The sequence below is a fragment of the Lepidochelys kempii genome, chromosome 13, assembly GCF_965140265.1.
Source record: "Lepidochelys kempii isolate rLepKem1 chromosome 13, rLepKem1.hap2, whole genome shotgun sequence".
NCBI lineage: Eukaryota > Metazoa > Chordata > Testudines > Cheloniidae > Lepidochelys > Lepidochelys kempii.
In genome coordinates, this window is record NC_133268.1 from 37,802,799 (window position 1) to 37,820,964 (window position 18,166).

General features: G+C 66.6%; 2 protein-coding genes across 4 annotated transcripts; both read left to right on the forward strand.

Annotated features, from left to right (window-relative positions):
* Nucleotides 1–292: 292 nt before the first annotated feature.
* On the forward strand, nt 293–5,506 carry TM9SF1 (transmembrane 9 superfamily member 1). Of its 3 annotated transcripts, XM_073308633.1 has the most exons (6): nt 293–457; nt 822–1,060; nt 1,281–1,629; nt 1,943–2,753; nt 3,055–3,328; nt 3,714–5,506. In XM_073308633.1, exons 3-6 carry the CDS (start codon nt 1,315–1,317, stop codon nt 4,105–4,107), a joined length of 1,794 nt encoding a protein of 597 aa, XP_073164734.1. In that variant the 5' UTR covers nt 293–457; nt 822–1,060; nt 1,281–1,314; the 3' UTR covers nt 4,108–5,506. The 3 variants fall into 3 exon arrangements, with proteins under 3 accessions (XP_073164734.1, XP_073164735.1, XP_073164736.1); XM_073308634.1 differs by lacking the exon at nt 822–1,060; XM_073308635.1 differs by lacking the exon at nt 293–457 and having other exon boundaries at nt 669–1,021.
* A 621-nt stretch (nt 5,507–6,127) lies between these two features.
* Nucleotides 6,128–18,166, forward strand: IPO4 (importin 4). Its single transcript, XM_073308636.1, is given in 33 exon segments — nt 6,128–6,278; nt 6,463–6,549; nt 6,685–6,764; nt 6,853–6,894; nt 7,204–7,333; nt 7,620–7,799; nt 8,202–8,267; nt 8,387–8,488; nt 8,755–8,838; nt 10,472–10,624; nt 10,779–10,832; nt 11,178–11,287; nt 11,524–11,632; nt 12,020–12,149; nt 12,502–12,615; nt 13,099–13,215; nt 13,522–13,559; nt 13,561–13,646; nt 13,730–13,841; nt 14,089–14,201; nt 14,384–14,461; nt 14,565–14,622; nt 14,863–14,883; nt 14,885–14,969; nt 15,340–15,533; nt 15,794–15,847; nt 16,068–16,193; nt 16,519–16,727; nt 16,955–17,087; nt 17,263–17,367; nt 17,667–17,736; nt 17,873–18,004; nt 18,078–18,166. Coding segments are annotated over 32 exon segments (3,240 nt in total). The 5' UTR covers nt 6,128–6,209; the 3' UTR covers nt 18,004; nt 18,078–18,166.

Here is an 18,166-nt window from a genome sequence, read left to right on the forward strand (position 1 = left end):
TAACATTGACCCTCCGGGAAACAGCTTCCTGGCCCTTTAAGAGACTGTCCGACGGCGGGGCGGGGCCCCCTCAGGCGCTGGAAGTGCGTCACGTTGAGGGCACGAAGCCCGTTAGGGGCGCTGAGGGCGGAAGTAGGGGACGGACGTGGCTGGTGCTGCCCTGGCGATCGCCTGAAGGACCTCGACGCGTTTTGGTCCCTGGCTCCGCCCAGGGAGGGACCCCGGCGGTGGGGGCCGCGCTTCCCGTTGGTGGGGACCTGGGGGAGCCGGCCTGGGTGGCGGCCAGCGGCAGGGAGTGGGGTGGGGTGGACCCAAGGATCAGGCGCCAGGAGCATGTTCTAGAGCCGCGAGGCCCCCGGCTGGGTGCAGTTGCCTGGCTGCTTGCCGGCTGCTAGGGACACCCGCTGCCGGGCGAGGGGCCACGGGACCTTCCACGCAGCAGCGTCAGCGGGGGCGGGTCAGTGGGGGGGCGTGAGGACCCCAGGCGGGCGGCGGGTCGGGGGGGTGATTCAGTGGGGGGGGGGCGAGGACCCCGGGGGGGGAGCCGTGGCGGGGTGGGGGGGGGGCGAGGACCCCGGGGGGGGAGCCGTGGCGGGGTGGGGGGGGGGGCGAGGACCCCGGGGGGGGGAGCCGTGGCGGGGTGGGGGGGGGCGAGGACGCTGGTCCCCGTGTGCTGGGGCAGGTTGTTTTCCATGTGTAGTGTGCGTGCCTCAGTTTCCCCGACGTGCTGCACGAAGCACGAGGGGGAGGGGCAGGCATCTGTGCGGAAGGCTCCAGAGATCCAGGGAAACTGAGGCACGTGCTCTCTGCACACAAAATAGTCGGAAAAACCCGCTTCGTCGCGCCCGGGGCCCTCGGGGCTCTCAGGAGCTCTGGCCCCACCAGTGTGGGCACCACGAGGGCGTTTGGGCCAACGGCCGCCCCCAGCTGGCACCGCGGGCGCCTTGCCAGTCTGTCACCACCGGCACGAGGCGGGTCAGAGAAGCAAATCCCCGGCCCTTCGTCTAGGCTCGTTTGCCAGGCACGTACGCACCAATTTCGGGTCCAGCTTGTGGGCATCGTGAGTATGTCAAGCCTGGCATCAGGGCGTGCGTGCGGGGCAGGGGTCCCAGGAGCATGGGTTGGCGTGATCCAGGGATATCCAATGGCTAGAGCACCGCAGGGGCGGCTGGGGGGCTCTGTCATTGGGTGCTGACCACCCCAGGTGGGAGAGAACCCAGGTGTCCTGAGGACCTGGCTTCACTGCCTCTTGTCCCTTGTCTCCTGCCTTCCTTCTCCAGACCCCACCCCATCTCCCCCTTGACCGCCCACCCCATGGCGCCCCACCAGCCTTGGCTGCTGCTCCTCCTGCTGGCTTCCTGGCCGCTCCCGGGCTCCTCCGAGACCCGCTACCAGCCTGGGGATCCCGTTGTGCTCTACGTCAACAAGGTGGGGCCATACCACAACCCCCAGGAGACCTACCACTACTACCAGCTGCCCGTGTGCTCTCCGGAAAAGATCCAGCACAAGAGCCTGAGCCTCGGGGAGGTCCTGGATGGGGACCGCATGGCCGAGTCCATGTACCAGATCCGCTTTCGGGAGAGCGTGGAGAAGACAGTCCTGTGCGTGAAGACGCTCACGCTGGATCAGGTAGACTGGGCCCGGATGCCTGGGTTCCATCCCTGGGTCGAGGAATGTGAGCATGGGCCAATGAGTTTACAGCAGGAACTGGGACTGCCTAGGTTCTGTCCCAGGAACAGAGCATGGGAGCTCAGATCAGGAATCAGGACTCCTGGTTCTGTACCCAGCTCTGGATGGGAGCAGGAGCTAGTGGGTGAGGGCTGGGAGCCAGGACTCCTGGGTTCTGTCCTAGCTCTGAGAGGGGAGTGGGTTCTAGTGGGATAGACCAGGAGGAGCTGGGCACCAGGACTCCTGGGTCCTACTCCTGTCTGTTTCCTGGCAGGTGGAGCGCCTCCGACAGGCCATTGAAGAGCTGTACTACTTTGAGTTTGTGGTGGATGACATCCCGCTGCGAGGATTTGTGGGGTACATGGAGGAGAGCGGCTTTCTGCCCCACAGCCACAAGATCGGGCTGTGGACCCACTTGGACTTCCATCTGGAGTGGAACGGCAACCGTATCATCTACGCTAACGTCAGCGTGCGAGATGTCAAGCCGCACAGCCTGGACGACGTCCGTGGGCCCGGGCCCCTCTCCCTGACCCACACCTACAGTGTCCGCTGGTCTGAGACGGCTTCGGAGCGGCGGGGGGAGCGGCGGGGCCGAGGAGATGACGGGGGCTTCTTCCCCCACACCCTGGAGATCCACTGGCTCTCCATCATCAACTCCATGGTGCTGGTCTTTCTTCTGGTGGGCTTCGTGGTGGTCATCCTCATGCGGGTGCTAAAGAATGATCTGGCCCGGTACAACCTGGATGAAGAAGCTTCCTCCTCCTCCTCCGGGGACGACTTTGACCAGGGGGACAACGGCTGGAAGATCATCCACACGGACGTCTTCCGCTTCCCTCCCTGCCGCAGCCTCCTCTGCGCCATCCTGGGCGTAGGCAGCCAGTTCCTGGCGCTGGGCACTGGCATCATTGCCATGGCCCTGCTGGGCATGTTCAACGTCCACCGGCATGGCGCCATCAACTCCGCCGCCATCCTGCTCTACGCCCTGACCTGCTGCATCTCCGGCTACATCTCCAGCAACTTCTACCGGCAAGTCGGGGGCGAGCGCTGGGTCTGGAACATCATGCTGACCACCAGCCTCTTCTCTGGTGAGGCCCTGGAGTCCCCCATCTCTGCCCAGGTTCCCCGGGGTTCCTCTTGCCCAGGGGAGGCGATTTGGGTGCACTGGGTGGGTCTGGGTGGTCCCCTCTGTTGCTTCATAGTGCCTTTGGCCCCTCCCACGAGGGCAAAATGTAGGATCTCCATGGCCTCCTAGGGGTGGTAGGTTGCGCTTCTGTGATTCCAGTGGGAAGCAGAGTGTCTCTCTGGTCTCCAGGGGAGTCTCTCTGATCCCTTGGGGAGGTGGTCTGGGTCTCTTTGGTCCCCCTGACCTGCCCCCTGTCCTCCCAGCCCCCTTCTTCGTGACGTGGAGCGTGGTGAACTCGGTGCACTGGGCCAATGGCTCGACACAGGCCCTTCCAGCCACCACCATCCTGCTGCTGCTGACGGTCTGGCTGCTGGTGGGCTTCCCCCTCACCGTTATCGGGGGCATCTTCGGCAAGAACCGGGCTGGCCCCTTCGACGCACCCTGCCGCACCAAGAACATCGCCCGCGAGATCCCACCACAGCCCTGGTACAAGGCCACACTGGTGCACATGACCATCGGGGGCTTCCTGCCCTTCAGGTGAGCCCCACTCCTGCTTTCTGTGCGCCTGCCACCTCACTTCCTCCCCTCCCAGTGAGCACCCCCTCCACTTCCTGTCTGCCATGCTCTCCATAGGAGATGCCACTGCTTCCTGTCTCACCCCTCCCTGCCACTTCCCACCTCACAGGTTGGCACCTTCGTTTTCCCGCTTACTCTTACCTAGACAGTCATGTCGCTTTCTCCCGAGTACGCCACTTCCTGTGTCGCCCTTCCCACTTTCTGTCTTCTGGGCACTGGATGACATCACCTCCTTGGCATGAGCCCATCACACCCCTTCGCCTCTCCGGACGGCCTATTTCATCCCCCAAACAGTGGGATCCCACCTCTGCCCCGCAGCTGACCCGGTCTCTCTCTTATCCTCCAGTGCCATCTCTGTGGAGCTCTACTACATCTTCGCCACGGTGTGGGGCCGGGAGCAGTACACCCTCTACGGCATCCTCTTCTTCGTCTTCGCCATCTTGCTGAGCGTGGGCGCCTGCATCTCCATCGCCCTCACCTACTTCCAGCTCTCGGGCGAGGACTACCGCTGGTGGTGGCGCTCGGTGCTCAGCGCCGGCTCCACCGGTGTCTTCATCTTCCTCTACTCTGTCTTCTACTACTCACGCCGCTCCAACATGTCGGGCGCGGTGCAGACCGTGGAGTTCTTCGGCTACTCCCTCCTCACAGGCTACATCTTCTTCCTCATGTTGGGCACCGTCTCCTTCTTCGCCTCACTCAAGTTTATCCGCTACATCTACGTCAACCTCAAGATGGATTGAGGGACCCTCTCCAGTTGGCTGTGGTGGCTGGCCAACTGGTGGGGATGGTCAAATTTACTTCCCTTAAAGATCTGTCTCATAAGCTGGGGCTTCTATGGAGTTCCTTTCCCATTGGCCATGACGCTTGGCCAGCTGGTGGTTAGAGATGGCTCTCTTAAAGATCTCTTCTCTCATTGACTGTAATGTCCAGCCAATCAGCAAGTATGGATCCCCTAAGGATCTCTTCTCCCATTGGCTGTAATGTCCGGCTAGTCAGCGGCTATGGATCCTCCAAAGAGCTCCCCTTCCGTTGGATGGGACTGCTACAGAGCTCCCCTCCCATTGACCAAGATGTTCAGCCAATCGGCCGGCATGACAAAAGATGGCGACCCTAAAAAGCGCCCCTCCATTGACTGGGACCATTAAGGATCTTACCCTCCTATTGGCTGAGATGTCTGGCCAGTCACAGGACACCATTAAAGATTGTCCCACATCCATCATTGCCTTTAATTGGGTAGGATGACCAGCCGACTGACCGGTTCACTCCCATTGGCTGGGACTGTTGGCCAGTTTGCTTGTGATGGGGGACCAGCTACTCCACTCCTATTGGTCAGGATGACTGGCCAATCAGGTGATGGGAATGGACTGACTTGGGGGAAGAGGGCAGGTGTCCAGTTCCCTGGATCCCCATGAGATTCCCTTGGGGGCTAAAGCTTGAAAGTGGATCCCTCCCAAAGGGGGAGGCACAGGTAGATCCTGTTTGGGGCTGGGAGTGGATCCCCATGTGAGATCCCTGCATGTGGATGGGGCAGATTGTGGATCCCTGGTGGATCTGCTGGATCCCCATGGGGTTGAGAGTGGATCCATTATGGAAGTGGATCCCCTGCAGCCAGCTGAGTCCCCTCTTGGGGATGGGCCCCCATACCTGATTGGGTCCCCCACAGGTAACTGGATCCCCTGGTAGGTTGCAAGCAGAGGGAGGCCAGATTCCTTGTGGGGCTGGGAGCAGATCCTATGATAAGATCCCTGATGGGGAGGAGTAGATAACCCCATGGGCAATTGGCTGGATCGCTGGGGGCTTCCCCAGATCAACTGGCTCCCATGTGGGGCTGGCAGTAGATCCCCCCCAGCAAGCAGGATTGCCTGGTAAGATCCCCTTGTGATGGCATGGATCACGGGGGGGGGGCAGGATCTAGTGGAGAGCAGATCCCATGTAGGGCTGGCAGAGTATCCCAGAGACCTCAGTCGGGAGGGGGCTATACCCCACAACCCCCCCCCCATTGCTGGCTGCGTGCAGACACCGATAGTGCTATTGCTGTATATGGGGGGGGGTAGCTGGGTGCGCCGGGGGGGGGGCTGGGGCAGTTGATTATTTTATTTGTATTTGATTTGGTTGGTTCTGACTCTTTCTTTTTATGGATCTCGGAATAAAGTTTATTAATAAAAATTAGTGTGGGGGTGTCTATAGAACCCGGGAGTCCTGGCTCCCCGACCCCACTCCTCTCTTCGAGCTAGGGAGAGAACCCAGGTGTCCAACTCTCAGCTGTGCGGCGCGGAAGGGGTTAACCCCTGGCCTTTCCTCTGGCTGCACGAGTCCTCCTGGGCCACGGAGGGGCGGGGCACGAGGGGCGGGGCCTGGGGCCGCTCTATCTCCCGGAAGCTGGGACTCGTCTGCTCCCCCCCCACACGTGCTGCTGTGCGGGACTCGCTGGCTGCTGAGCCCAGGCTCCTCCTACCCGACCTGAGTCTCCCCCCCCCCCCCATTGCAGGGCCCTGCTCCCTGCTGCGGCCCCCCCGGCCTGAGCCCCCCCCCCCATTGCAGGGCCCCCTCCCCCCGGCCTGAGCCCCCCCATTGCAGGGCCCTGCTCCCTGCTGCGGCCCCCCCGGCCTGAGCCCCCCCCATTGCAGGGCCCCCTCCCCCCGGCCTGAGCCCCCCCCATTGCAGGGCCCTGCTCCCTGCTGCGGCCCCCCCGGCCTGAGCCCCCCCCCATTGCAGGGCCCCCTCCCCCCCGGCCTGAGGCCCCCCCCCATTGCAGGGCCCCCTCCCCCCCGGCCTGAGCCCTCCATTGCAGGGCCCCCTCCCCCCGGCCTGAGCACCCCCATTGCAGGACCCCTCTCCCCCCATGGAGCCCGGCGGGCTGGGCCGGGTCCTGTCCGACCTGCTGCAGCCGGACAACGCCTTGATCCAGCAGGTAGGTGGGGGGAGAACCCAGGAGTCCGGGGCTGAGGGGCTCGGACGGGGTGGGGAAGGAGGCGCTGGGGGGAGCTGGCCTCACTGTGGGGAGGGGGGTACTTGGGAAGGGAGAGCTGGGGGGCGCTGGGGTGGGGGGCAGGGGATCTGGGCCCCTCTGTGACAATCTCTGCTCCCCCCTGCAGGCCACGGCCCAGCTGCGTGAGGCCTTCAGACACCCCGAGGTGCTCCCCCAGCTCTGCCAGCTGCTGGCAGGGGCACCGGACCCCCAGGTGAGTGACACCCTTCCCCACAGGGGATCCCCCGTGGATCTCCCATCTCCTTGTCTGTCCCCCGAGGGGATCCCCCATCTCCCCCCCAGGGGTCCCATCCCCTGGCTGAGCCCCCCCCCTTCTCTGCCCCCCCAGATCCGGCAGCTGGCAGCTGTGCTCCTTCGCCTGCGTCTCACCAAGCACTGGCGGAAGCTGAACCCCGAGGAGCAGGACAGGTGGGTGCTGGGGTGCGAGGGGTCCCCCCTCCCTGTCTGGGGGGCTGGGGTTCACCCTGCCTGACCCCCCCCCGTCTCTCTTTCTCAGGCTGAAGAGCTTGGTGCTGGGAGCCCTGCAGCAGGAAGCAGAGTGAGTGTTGGGGGGGACATTCTCCCTCCCCCCGGCTGCCCCATAACCCCCTCCGCAGCCCCCTTCCCCTACAGCAGGAAATGGAAGATTTGCGGAGGCGTCTCCTGCTCTCCCGCCCCGGTCCCTGCAGCCCCTGGACCCCCATCCCTCCCACTCCTGCAGCCCCCTAGCTCCCACTACCCCATCCCCAGAGCCCCCCTGCTCCTCCTGCAATTCCAAACGGTGTGGGTCCCCCCCAACCCCCTCCCGGGTCCCCCCTCTATCCCCCACACCCACCCGCTGTGCCCCCACCCATGTCTTTCCCCCCAGGCACCAGGTCTCGGTGGCCCTGGCCCAGCTGGCTGCGCTGCTCCTGCGGCACCAGGGGCTGGAGCGCTGGCCCCAGCTCCTGCAGCTCATCCAGCAGGGGGTGCGCGGCCCTGACCCACACCTCCGCCAGGTAGGGGGGAACAGGGGGTCTGATTGGGGACGGCAGGGTCAGGCTGTCTCTCAAACCCGGTCGGTCGTGGGGCTCTGATCTGTGGGAGGCCAGTTGGGGATTGAGGGTGGAGGGGGGGCGTCAGGGGACTGGTTGGTGGGGGTTGGGCTGGGGACTGTGATTGGGGGGGAAGGGGGGCGGGGATAGGTGGGGGGAAGGGGGGCAGGGATAGGTGGGGGGGCTGTGATTTTGGGGCTCAGAGGGGGTGGGGGGCTGTGATCCATGGAGTCCCTCCCCCCTTCCGCAGATTTCGCTGCTGGTGCTGAGCTCGGCACTGGAGTCGGACCCCGAGGCCTTCGCCCCCCACTACTCTGCCCTGCTGCGTCTCTTCCACAGTGCCCTGGGCCAGCACGGCCAGCCGGGGGCGCTCTACTACTGCCTGCGGGGGCTGGCAGCCATGGCCGCCGGGCTGGGCGCCGACCACCTGGTGAGCCCCGGCCCCCTGAGCCCCAGCCTGGCCCCACCCATCCCCCTGAGCACCCCACCTTCCCCGTGCACCCCGGTGTGTCCTGAGCCCCCCACCTACCTCTGCCTTCCTCACATCTTCCCTGAGCCCCCGCCCACCCCTGCCTTCCCCATGCGCCCCGAGCCCCTCACTGACTCCACATACCCCAGAACTCACCGACCCCCCTGAGCCCCTCACAAGTCCCCCACTGAGCCCCCTATGCACCGGAACCCCCTGGGCCTCCTATCTGTCCCCCACCGTACCGTGTTCCCTAGAACCCACTGATCCCGAGTCCCTATCCCCCGGCTCCCCCAGCCATTCCCTTCTCCTGCCCCCGGTATCTTGGGGGTCCCCCCTCATCTTGTCTCTGTCTCTGCCCCCCAGAATCTCATGCACTCCCTGGTCCCGAAGATTATCTCAGCCGTCAGGCAGCTGATTTCCATTAACGAGGTGAGAGGGGGGAATGAAGGGTCATTGGGGGGCACTGGCGTGGGGGAGGGGCTGGGGGGTTGTCTGAGGTATCAAAATGTGTCGAGGCTCCCTGACCAGTGCGTGTCCGGCCCCCCCAGGTGCACGCCAGCGAGGCCATGGAGGTCTTTGATGAGCTGATGGAGAGCGAGGTCTCCGTCATCGTCCAGCACCTCTCCGACGTTGTCGGCTTCTGCCTGGAGGTGAGTCGGGGGACCCAGGCGGCCGCAAGCCCCTTCCCCTCCGCGGGGGGACCCAGGCATGTGGGTAACTCCCTGATCCCCAACATTCCCCCTTGCAACTTCCCGGGGTTACAGAGATCCCTGCTGGGGAACTCAGGCGTCCGAACAGCCATGAGCCTCCTCTACTCGGTGGGGGAACCCAGGCATCCGGGCAACTCCATGAGCCCCATTCCCCCAGTGGGGAACCCAGGCGTCCGGGCAGTGCCGACGGTTGCTTCTCTCCCCAGGTGGCGTCGAACCGAGTGCTGGGGGATGTGTTGCGGGTGAAGGCACTTTCCACCCTCAGCTTCCTCATCAAACTGCGGGGCAAGGTAGGGCCCTGGGGGCTCAGGGGGATGAGGATTGGGGTTCAGGGGGCGCTGGCTGGCTGGGAGGAACGAGGCTGGCGTGGGGGGATAGGGGTGGGGAGGGCAGGGATCGGGATTCAGGGGGCAGCTGGGAGAGGGCAGGGTTTGGGGTGGAGCAAGGGATGGAGCTGGGGGGGGGGGAAGGTGGTTGGCGGATTGAGATTGGGGGTGGGCCGGGGTTTGTGGGGCAGACTGAAGGATGGAGGTTTGAGGGCGGGCTGGCAGATTGGGGTTTGGGTAGTTGGGGTGTGGGGCGCAGGCTGCAGGTTCAGGGGTGCAGGCTCGGGGCTTGGAGTTCAGTGGGCTAGCCGGGGGGGTTGGGATTTGGGGGCGTCTAGGCTGGTTCCCCACTCTGGCACTTCGAGTGCGGAAGGTGGGGGCCCCCAAGGATTCTAAAAATTTAATCCTGGCCACTCCAGGCGGGTATTAAACTCCCAAGGTCCCAACTTCTCTCTGAGCTTGGATGGGTAGATGCGGCCGCTACCCCAGTGCAAAACGCCCCCGCCCCCCCGAGAACCCAGGAGGGCGCACTTGGGAATTCCTCTCTGTGGGGCACCCTCAAGCTCTTTCACCCCCACTCTGGGGAAGAGCTGAGAAAGAAAAACACCAGCAATCAGCTGTTGCCACTTGCTAATTAAGCAGCGTAGGGGACAGAAATCCGATCCCGGACATTGTATCAAAAACAGAACGGGAGAAAATACATCAGCAACTTCGGCTCTTGCTCGATTGAAAAAGAGCCAAGGCAATCCCCAAGCGTCAAGACTGGTTTTGTTGGGGTCCAGCTTAACGGTTCCCAGCAAATCAAAAGCACCCGGGTTAGCCGGGAGGCGTCCACAAGGCGTCTCCCCAGCCGACCTCTCGGGTTCGGGTGTGTTGGTTCCAGGTCTGAGCTGCTGGCTTTTCGGGCTTGGTTTACAGCTTCTTACAGCCCTGCGGCCCTGTGTCACCTCTCCGGAGAACAGACAGGCAAAGGGGGACATTTTTCCCAATTTTAAAAAATTCTCGCCCCCCGCCCTCCCCAGTTGGCTCTTTGGTCAGGTGCCCACTCGCTCCCCTTTACCTGTGGGCTTGTTAACCCTTTACAGGTAAAGCAAGAAGAGAACAGCTACTAACGGGGTTTGTAGCTAACTGCCTGGCTGGGGGTCCATAAAAGGGAGCTACCCCCGCCCCCCCTTTCATTTATCACACAGCCAGGGGCTTGGGGGGCTGGGGTAGGGCTCAGGGTGTGGGGGTAGATCGGGGGATTGGGATTGGGGGGCTGGGGTCAGGGATCGGGGGACAGCCAGGTGATCAGAGCTCAGGATGTAGGAAGCAGGTGGGAGATTGGGGGGTTGGGGTGGGGTTCAGGGCTTGGGGGCAGCAAGGGGATTGGGGTTCAGGGCTTGGGGGGGCACGGTGGGGGGAAATCTGGGGGGTTGGGAGACGGGGCAGACGGGGGATCAGGGCTCAGTGTGTGGAGGGCAGGCCAGGGGATTAGGGATCGGGGGGGCAGGCCAGTGGTTCGGGGGCTGGGGCAGGGCTTGTGGGCGGGCCAGAGGATCGGGGGGGGGGTTGGGATTGGGGGGTGGGGCTCGGGGCTCAGGTTCTGCCCCCCCAGGCCATGCTGAAGCAGCGGCTGCTGCCCCCCGTGCTGGACGCCCTGTTTCCCATCCTGAGTGCGGAGCCCCCCCTGGGGCAGCTGGATGCCGAGGACCAGGAGAGTGAGGACGAGGGGGATGAGGCCCAGACCCCCAAACACGTGGCTGCCCAGGTGAGACCCCCAAGTGCCCCCCCCCCACCCGGCCTTACAACGCGCTGGGGGTGGGTTGAGGAGCCCGGGGGGGAGGGGACCCCTGGCTGGTGTGTGTGCGGGGGGGAATCCAGAGCCATCACCCCCCCACCGTCACCTCCATTTCTCCCCCCAGGTGATCGACATGCTGGCCCTGCACCTGCCTCCTGAAAAACTCTTCCCCCAGCTGGTGAGTGGGGGGGGTGGGGAGCTGGAGCCTGTGGCTGGCTAGAGGGCAAGGGGAGGGTGGGGCTGATGGGCTGGGGGCGGAGTCTGTGGCTGGTTGTGGGGTGGGCCAGTGACATGGCAGGAGTGGACCAGCTGGGGGTGGGGCTGGAATGGGGGCTGGGGCAGGCTGGCTCGGGGCGGGGCAGGGGTTGCGCTAGCTGGGGGCAGAGCCATGGGGGTTGGGACGGGACCTATGGCTGGCTGGAGGGGTGAGACTGGGGCAGGGGGCGGGGCCATTGGAGTGGGGCAGGGCCTGTGGCTTGTTGCGGGTGGGGGGCAGGTAACAACCTCTTCTGTCCACCCCCAGATGCCGCACCTGGAGCCGGCCCTGCAGAGCCCCCGGCCCTACGAGCGCAAGGCCGGGCTCATGGTGCTGGCGGTGCTGGCCGAGGGCTGCGGGGATCACATCCGCACCAGGTAGGCGAGGGTCATAGGGGACGGACACACGCTGCTGGGGGGCCCCATTTCTGCTCTGTGGACCCCTGGGCTCAGCAGCAGCAGGGGGCTGGGTGCACAGCGTTGTCCTGTCCCCCAGGGGAATCCTCACCGGTGGCACTACGGGGCATAGGACATGTGCTCGCCAGAGCCCATTGCAATCGGGGGAGGGAGGCTTGTTTTGGGGGCCCCCTGACTGACCCCTTCTGCCCCTCCAGGCACCTACAGTCCCTGCTGGGGGTGATTTGCCGGGCGCTGGCCGACGAGAGCCTAGTGGTGCGGAGTGCAGCCCTCTTCGCCCTGGGGCAGTTCTCGGAGAACCTGCAGGTCGGGGGGGCTAGGGGTGGGAGTGGGGGGGTCTGTGCGGAGTGAGGGGTCAAGGGGCGAAGGGGGGGCTGGGGCGAGGAGGGGTACCCTGGGGTCACAGGGTTATTGGGGAGATTGGGGGGCTGGGGCGAGGAGGGGTACCCTGGGGTCACAGGGTTATTGGGGAGATTGGGAGGCTAGGGCTGGGGTGATGGGGGGGGGCTGGGGTGAGGAGGGGGCACTGCAGGGGGTTACAGGGAAATCAAGGGGGGCGGGGTAAAGAGGCATGACTGGGGAGTCATGGGGCGCTGGGAGGGGCTGGATGGATGGGAGGGGGTGGGGTAAGGAGGGGTGGACACGGTGTGATGGGGGGGGCTCTGGCTGACTCTCACCGACCCCCCCCCCCAGCCCGACATCGCGGCCTACGCGGGGGAGGTTCTGCCGCTGCTGCTGTCCTACCTGGGGGGGGTGGAGCCGGTGCGGGGGGGCCACCTGGCCAAAGCCTACTACGCCCTGGAGAACTTCGTGGAGAGCCTTGGTGAGAACCCTGGCGTCCGGGACAGCGCCCCTTCCCCGTCTGGGCTGGGGGACCAGGCACCCGGGACGCCCCCTTCTGTCTTCAGCTGGGGAACCCAGGAGTCCGGGTGCACCACCCCATTCCCCTACCTGCCTGCTGGAGAACCCAGGCGCCCGGGACCCCCCAGTGCCCCTGAGCCCCGGCTGAGGAGCCAGCGTCCCACTTGCTGGGGGACCCCGGTATCCGGACCCCACCGGCCCAGGCGTCCGGGCAGGGCTATAACCTCCCCCCTGAACCCAGGCGTCCGGGCAGGGCTATAACCTCCCCCCTGAACCCAGGCGTCCGGGCAGGGCTATAACCTCCCCTCGCGCAGGGGCCGGGATCGAGCCATTCCTGCCAGTGCTGATGGAGCAGACGCTGGGGACCCTGCGCTCCCCGGGGGGGCCCCGCCCCAAGGAGCTGGCCATCAGCACGCTGGGGGCCATCGGTGAGTGAACCCCCGACCCGTCCCCCTCGGCTTCCCCCCCACAGCCCTCTGGCGCCGTGGGGGAGTGACCCCCCCCTCCCGAACCGCCCCCACAGCCACCTGGGGCCGTGGGGGAGTGACCGCCCCCCACAGCTGCCTGGCGCCGGTGGGGGAGTGACTCCCCAGAACCGTCCCCCTCGGCTCCCCACCACGGCTCCCGAGGCCACGGATAACTGACCCCCCCCCCCCCCCCGAACTGCTCCCCTCGGCTCCCCCACACGGCCCCCCTGGTGCCATGGGTGAGTGACAACCCCCCTCCCCCGAACTCAGTACTCCCAGGGGCCACTGGTCAGTGACTTCCAGGCCCCCCTTCGGGTCCTGGCCCCCCCTTGAGCCCTCACCCCCAGCTCCATCCCCGAGCCCCCTGCGCTCGGTGTCTCCCCCGAGGGCAGGTCCGTGTTTCCATCTGACCCCGTGTCCTGTCTGTCCGTCCATCCGTCACAGCCTCGGCCGCCCAGCGCGCCATGGGGCCGTATCTGCCCCACATCCTGGAGCAGCTTCGCCACTTCTTGCCCCCCGCCGCCCCCCAGGAGCAACGCCCCCTGCAGTGCCAGGCCGTGGGTGAGTGACCCCTAACCCTGCCCCCTAACCCAACCTCCCCAGCCACCCCACCCCCAGCGCAGCGCCCCCTGCAGGGCCAGGCTGTGGGAGAGTGACCCCTAACCCCCCCTCCACCACTCCCCCCCCCCCCCCCAGCGCAGCACCCCCTGCAGGGCCAGGCTGTGGGTGAGTGACCCCTAACCCCCCCCCACCAGTCCCTCTCCCCCCACCCCCCCCCAGCGCAGTGCCCCCTGCAGGGCCAGGCCGTGGGTGACTTCCCCCCCCCCCCCCCCGGCCCGCAGTGTCTGATGCTCCCCTCCCCCGCAGAGACGCTGGGGGCCCTGGTGCGGGCGCTGGGGAGCGAGGGCCGTGGGACCCCTGGCGGAGGAGAGCTGCCAGCTGGGGCTGGGCCTGGCCGAGGGGCAGGACGACCCCGACCTACGGCGTTGCACGTGAGTGACCCCCCCCCAGCCCCCCACGGGTGGTGCCCCCACCTCCCCCGACCCGCAGTCCCTGACCCCCGTCTCCCTCCCAGGTACAGTCTCTTCGCCGCGCTCTCCTGTGCCATGGGGAACGACCTGGCCCCCCACCTGCCCCGGATCACCACCCTGCTTCTCTACTCCCTCAAATCCACCGAGGGCCTCGTGGTGAGTTCGGGACGTTCCCCCCCCCCCCCCCCCCCGGGCCGTGCCTCGGGGCCGGGAGCCTGCCCCCCCCGCCGTGCCTCGGGACCTAGGTGGGGGAGGGGACCTTGAGGCTTGTGAGCTTCCCGACAGCAGTGCTCCCACAAGCCGGGGCCTGGGGAAGGGACTCAGGCTGGGGGGCACCAGGGGGTGTTGGGGGAAGGGGAAATGCCCCCAATCGCACCATGACGTGCCCCCCATCCCCCCCCAGCCCCCCGCCGGGGACACCAGCTCCTTCCTGCTGTTCGAGGACGAGGAGGCCGAGGTGGAGGGGGAGGAAGATCTGGACGGGGAGGACGACGAGGAGGAGGAAGAGCTGTTCGGGTATGGTGGGGGGGCAGAACCTGGGGCGGCTTTGAGGTGGGGGAGCCCCGGGCAGTGGGAGAGAGTCCTGGGTGGGGGCAGAGACTGGTGGGGGCGGAGAAGGAGGGCGGGTGGGAGGAGAAGGGGGCTGTAGCGGGTGGGGAAGGGCCCCCCATCTGACCCTGCCACCCCACCCCCCCCAGACTGAGCGTGGAAAGCGCCTACGTGGACGAGAAGGAGGACGCTTGTGCCGCCCTGGGGGAGATCGCAGCGAACGCCAGGTATGGGGGGGGGCTCTTGGGGCAGCGGGAGGGGGTCTGGCACGTCTGTCTGTCTGGGGGCTGTATCTCCAGGGGCCCTAACCTGTCTGTCCGTCTGTCCCAGCGTCGCCTTCCTGCCCCACCTGGAGAGCTGCGTCCCGGAGGTCTTCCAGCTGCTGGAGGTAGTGGGGAGGCAGATGCGGGGGGCAGTTCTGGGTGTTGGGCAAGTTTGGGGGAGGGGGGATTTGGGGGGCGGCAGGGGGTTAGCGATAGGGGATGGGGGTGGGAGGTGCAGGCTGGGGGGCCCCTCAGGGTTAACTCTTTCCTCGCTGATCCTGGGCAGTGCTCTGTGGGGGAGCCAACGGGGTAATGTGGGGGGTGCAGGGAGCTGTGACCCCCCAAATCGCCCCCCTTCCCCCCAGTTCCCTCATCTGGGGGTCCGGGAAAGCCGCCTACGAAGCCCTGGGCCAGTTCTGCATTGCGCTGCATCGGGTCTGCGAGCGGGACCCCTCTGAGCCCCACGCTGCCGGTGAGTTGGGGGAGGGACCCCCACCAGGCTGCGGGGAGGGGGGAAGATCGGGGGGGTGGGGGGAAGTCACAGCCCTGGGTTTTGGGGGTGTTGCTGGGCTGGGGGGAACGTGGGTGCACCACCAGGGGCAACTTGCAGACCCAGGGTCGGGGGAGAGTGAAGGGGGGTCACCTCTGGGGGAAGCTCGCAGCCCCAGGGTCGGGGTGGAGTTCACAGAGCAGGGGAGAGGGGCACCGTGCAGGAATCTCGCAGCCCCAGGGCCAGGGAGAGATGCTTCTGGGGGCCGGGGGGAGCTCGTGGGGTTGGGGCGGGGACGACACTGTGCGGGAAGCTCGCAGACCCGCACTGACCCCTCTACCCGCCCCCCCAGCACTGCAGCGGCTGCTGGGCCTGGCGCTGCCGGCCATGGCGCGGGGCGTGCACCGGGAGCGGGAGCGGCTGGTGGCCATGGCGGTGCTGGAGGCGCTGGGCGCGGTGCTCACCGCCTGCCAGCAGGAGGCGCTGCGGAGCCCAGGGCGCCTGGCCGAGCTCTGCGGGGCCCTTCGCGCCGTGCTGGAGAGGAAGGTACCAGCTGGGGGGACATGGGGCCTTTCCCCTCTTGGTGGGGGACCAGCCGAGGGGGGGCAGAACATATGGGTCTCGGGGGGCGGGGGGGGGCTTGAGGAGGGGCGGGGGAGGAGGGACTGGCTGGCTTGGGCGGGACACGGGGGATTTGGGGGAGGACCAGCTGGCTTGTGGGGGATGGGACACAGGAAGGGGGGAACATGGGGGGGGGGGGGTGGGTCCCAGCACTGAGCTCCCATCTTCCCCCCCCCCCCCCCCAGACAGCCTGCCAGGATGATGGCTTGGACGAGGAAGATGAGGAGGATGAAGAGCAGGTGACGCGGGGGTGGGGGGCTTTGTGGGGGCTGCATGGAGCAGAGGGGCTGGAGATCGGGGGGAGGGGAGGAAAAAATGGGGGCTGTGGGGGGGGCGGCAGGGGGGGGGATTTGGAGATGGGGTCAGGGGTTGGGGGGGATTCTGGGGCCATGGGAGGCGCAGTGCGGAGGGGTTTGGGGGGCCGTGGGGTGCAGCAGGGCTCACCCCCACTCCCCTCAGGCGGAGTACGATGCCATGCTGCTGGAGTACGCGGGGGAGGGGATCCCCGCTCTGGCCGCGGCGGCAGGGGGCGACACCTTCGCCCCGTATTTCGCCGGCTTCCTGCCGCTGCTGCTCAACAAAATGGTGAGTATGTCGTGTGTCCCCCCGGGGACCCAGGCGTCTGGGCCGGTTCCCCCTTCTCCCCTCCCTTCCCACAGAGACCAGGCATCTGGGCCGGTTCCCCCTTCTCCCATTGCCCCACCTCCCCCGGGGACCCAGGCGTCCGGGCCAGTTCTCCCTTCCCACAGGGACCCAGGCGTCCGGGCCGGTTCCCCCTTCTCCCCCACCACCCCTGGGTACCCAGGGGTCCAGGCAGGATCCTGCCACCCCACTGAACCTGGGTGGCTGCGGGCCCCCCCACTCACCCCCTGCTGAACCCAGGCATCCGGGCCCCTTCGCTGTCCCCCAGAAGCCCAGCTGCTCGGTGGCAGAACGCTCCTTCGCTGTGGGGACGCTGGCGGAGACACTGGGGGGGCTGGGCCGGGCCACGGCCCCCTTCGTGCCCCGGCTCCTGCCCGCCTTCCTGCGGGCTGCCCGGGACCCCGACCCCGAGGTGCGGAGCAACGGCATCTTCGCACTGGGAGTGCTGGCCGAGCACGGCGGGGAGGCCCTGCTCCCGTATCCTGACCCATGGCGGGGGCTGCTGCGTGTGGGGGTTATGGGGGTTACTAGGGGTCAGCTAGGTGGATGAGTTAGGGGGGATCGTCTGGAGGGGGCGTCTGACCTGGGGGTCTCTGTTTGGGGTCCAGGGGTACATGGGGGTGAGAGGCTGTGGGATGGATTGGAGGAAGGGCCCCATCTCCCCCTTGCTGTTCCCCTTTTCCTTAACACCCGCCCCCCCCCAGACACTACCCCAAGATCCTGGCCCTGCTGGCGGGGGGCAGCACCCAGGAGTCGAGCGCCCGCGTGCGGGACAACGTCTGTGGGGCCGTCGCCCGCATGGTCCTGAGCCAGCCCCAGGCCCTGCCCCTCAGCCAGGTGAGGGGGCGTGATGGGGGCCTTCCCCGGGAGGCGGGGAATGGGGCGCTGGGCCTTGCCTCTCTAGGTGGCACCGGCTGGCTTGCGGGGGGGCAGGGCCTTGCTCCTCTAGGGGGGCGCTGGCCCCAGCCGGCTCGGCAGCTAGCTGGGGATCTCTAACGGGGTCTCCCCCCAGGTGTTCCCCGCCCTGCTCCGCTCCCTGCCCCTCACGGAGGATTTCGAGGAAAATAAAACTGTTTTCCGGTGCATCAGTTTCCTGTACGAGAACGCCCCCCAGCAGGTACCGCCCCATGGGAGGCCTGGAGGCAGGTTGGGGGGGTCCTGTTCCAGTGGGTGATGGCGCCTGTGGGGGGCCCCTGTTCCAGGAATGGGGGGGGGTCTTTTGGGTGTCTTATCTGAGGATTTGGGAGGGTTAAATCCCCTTGACTAAGGGGGAGTGGGGGTGTGAACCGCAATGGGGATCAGAACACCATGCAGAGGGGTGTCTCCCCTTCAGGTGGGGGGTGACTGGGGGGGTTCTCTGGTGGGTGACGGGATGAGGGTATCGGGGTCTCACCGCTGTGTCCCCCCCCGCCCCAGGTGCTGCAGGAGGTGCGGGAGGTGGTGCGGGCCAGCAGCACCGTCCTGGGGACCGACCATCTCCCAGCAGGTAAGTTTGGGGAGTGTCCCGAAGGGAGGGGGCTGGAGATCCCACCATTGGGCAAGAAGGGGTGTCCCTGCCTTGGGGAGGGGGATCCTGCGGGTCTGGGGGTTCTCTCTCCCATCTAACCCCCAGCTCCCCCCAGACGCCCAGGTCTCCCTTCTGTCGTTGCTGCGGCATCTCTCCGACCGCTGCCCCACGGAGTTCCAGGCGGCCCTGCTGGCCTTGCCCCCCGACGCCGGCGCCCAGATCCGCGGGGCCCTCAGCTCAGCGTGAGGTGAGTGGGGCGGGACGAGGAGGTGGGGGGTCCTGACAAGAACGACTCTCACCACACCTTCTCTCCCCTCCAGGGACACGGCCCCTCCTTGGTCAAGTGACCCTTGGCGAGGACAGTCAAGCTCCCTCTGCCTGTTCTCCCACCATTGGCCAACTGGACCCA

What these genes read in the sequence shown, in the direction of transcription:
- TM9SF1 (XM_073308633.1), top strand. Translation starts at nt 1,315, where the DNA reads ATGGCGCCCCACCAGCCTTGGCTGCTGCTCCTCCTGCTGGCTTCCTGG. An exon ending in AGACGCTCACGCTGGATCAG is followed by an intron (nt 1,630 to 1,942) that starts GTAGACTGGGCC and finishes GTTTCCTGGCAG; the next exon opens with GTGGAGCGCCTCCGACAGGC. An exon ending in GACCACCAGCCTCTTCTCTG is followed by an intron (nt 2,754 to 3,054) that starts GTGAGGCCCTGG and finishes CTGTCCTCCCAG; the next exon opens with CCCCCTTCTTCGTGACGTGG.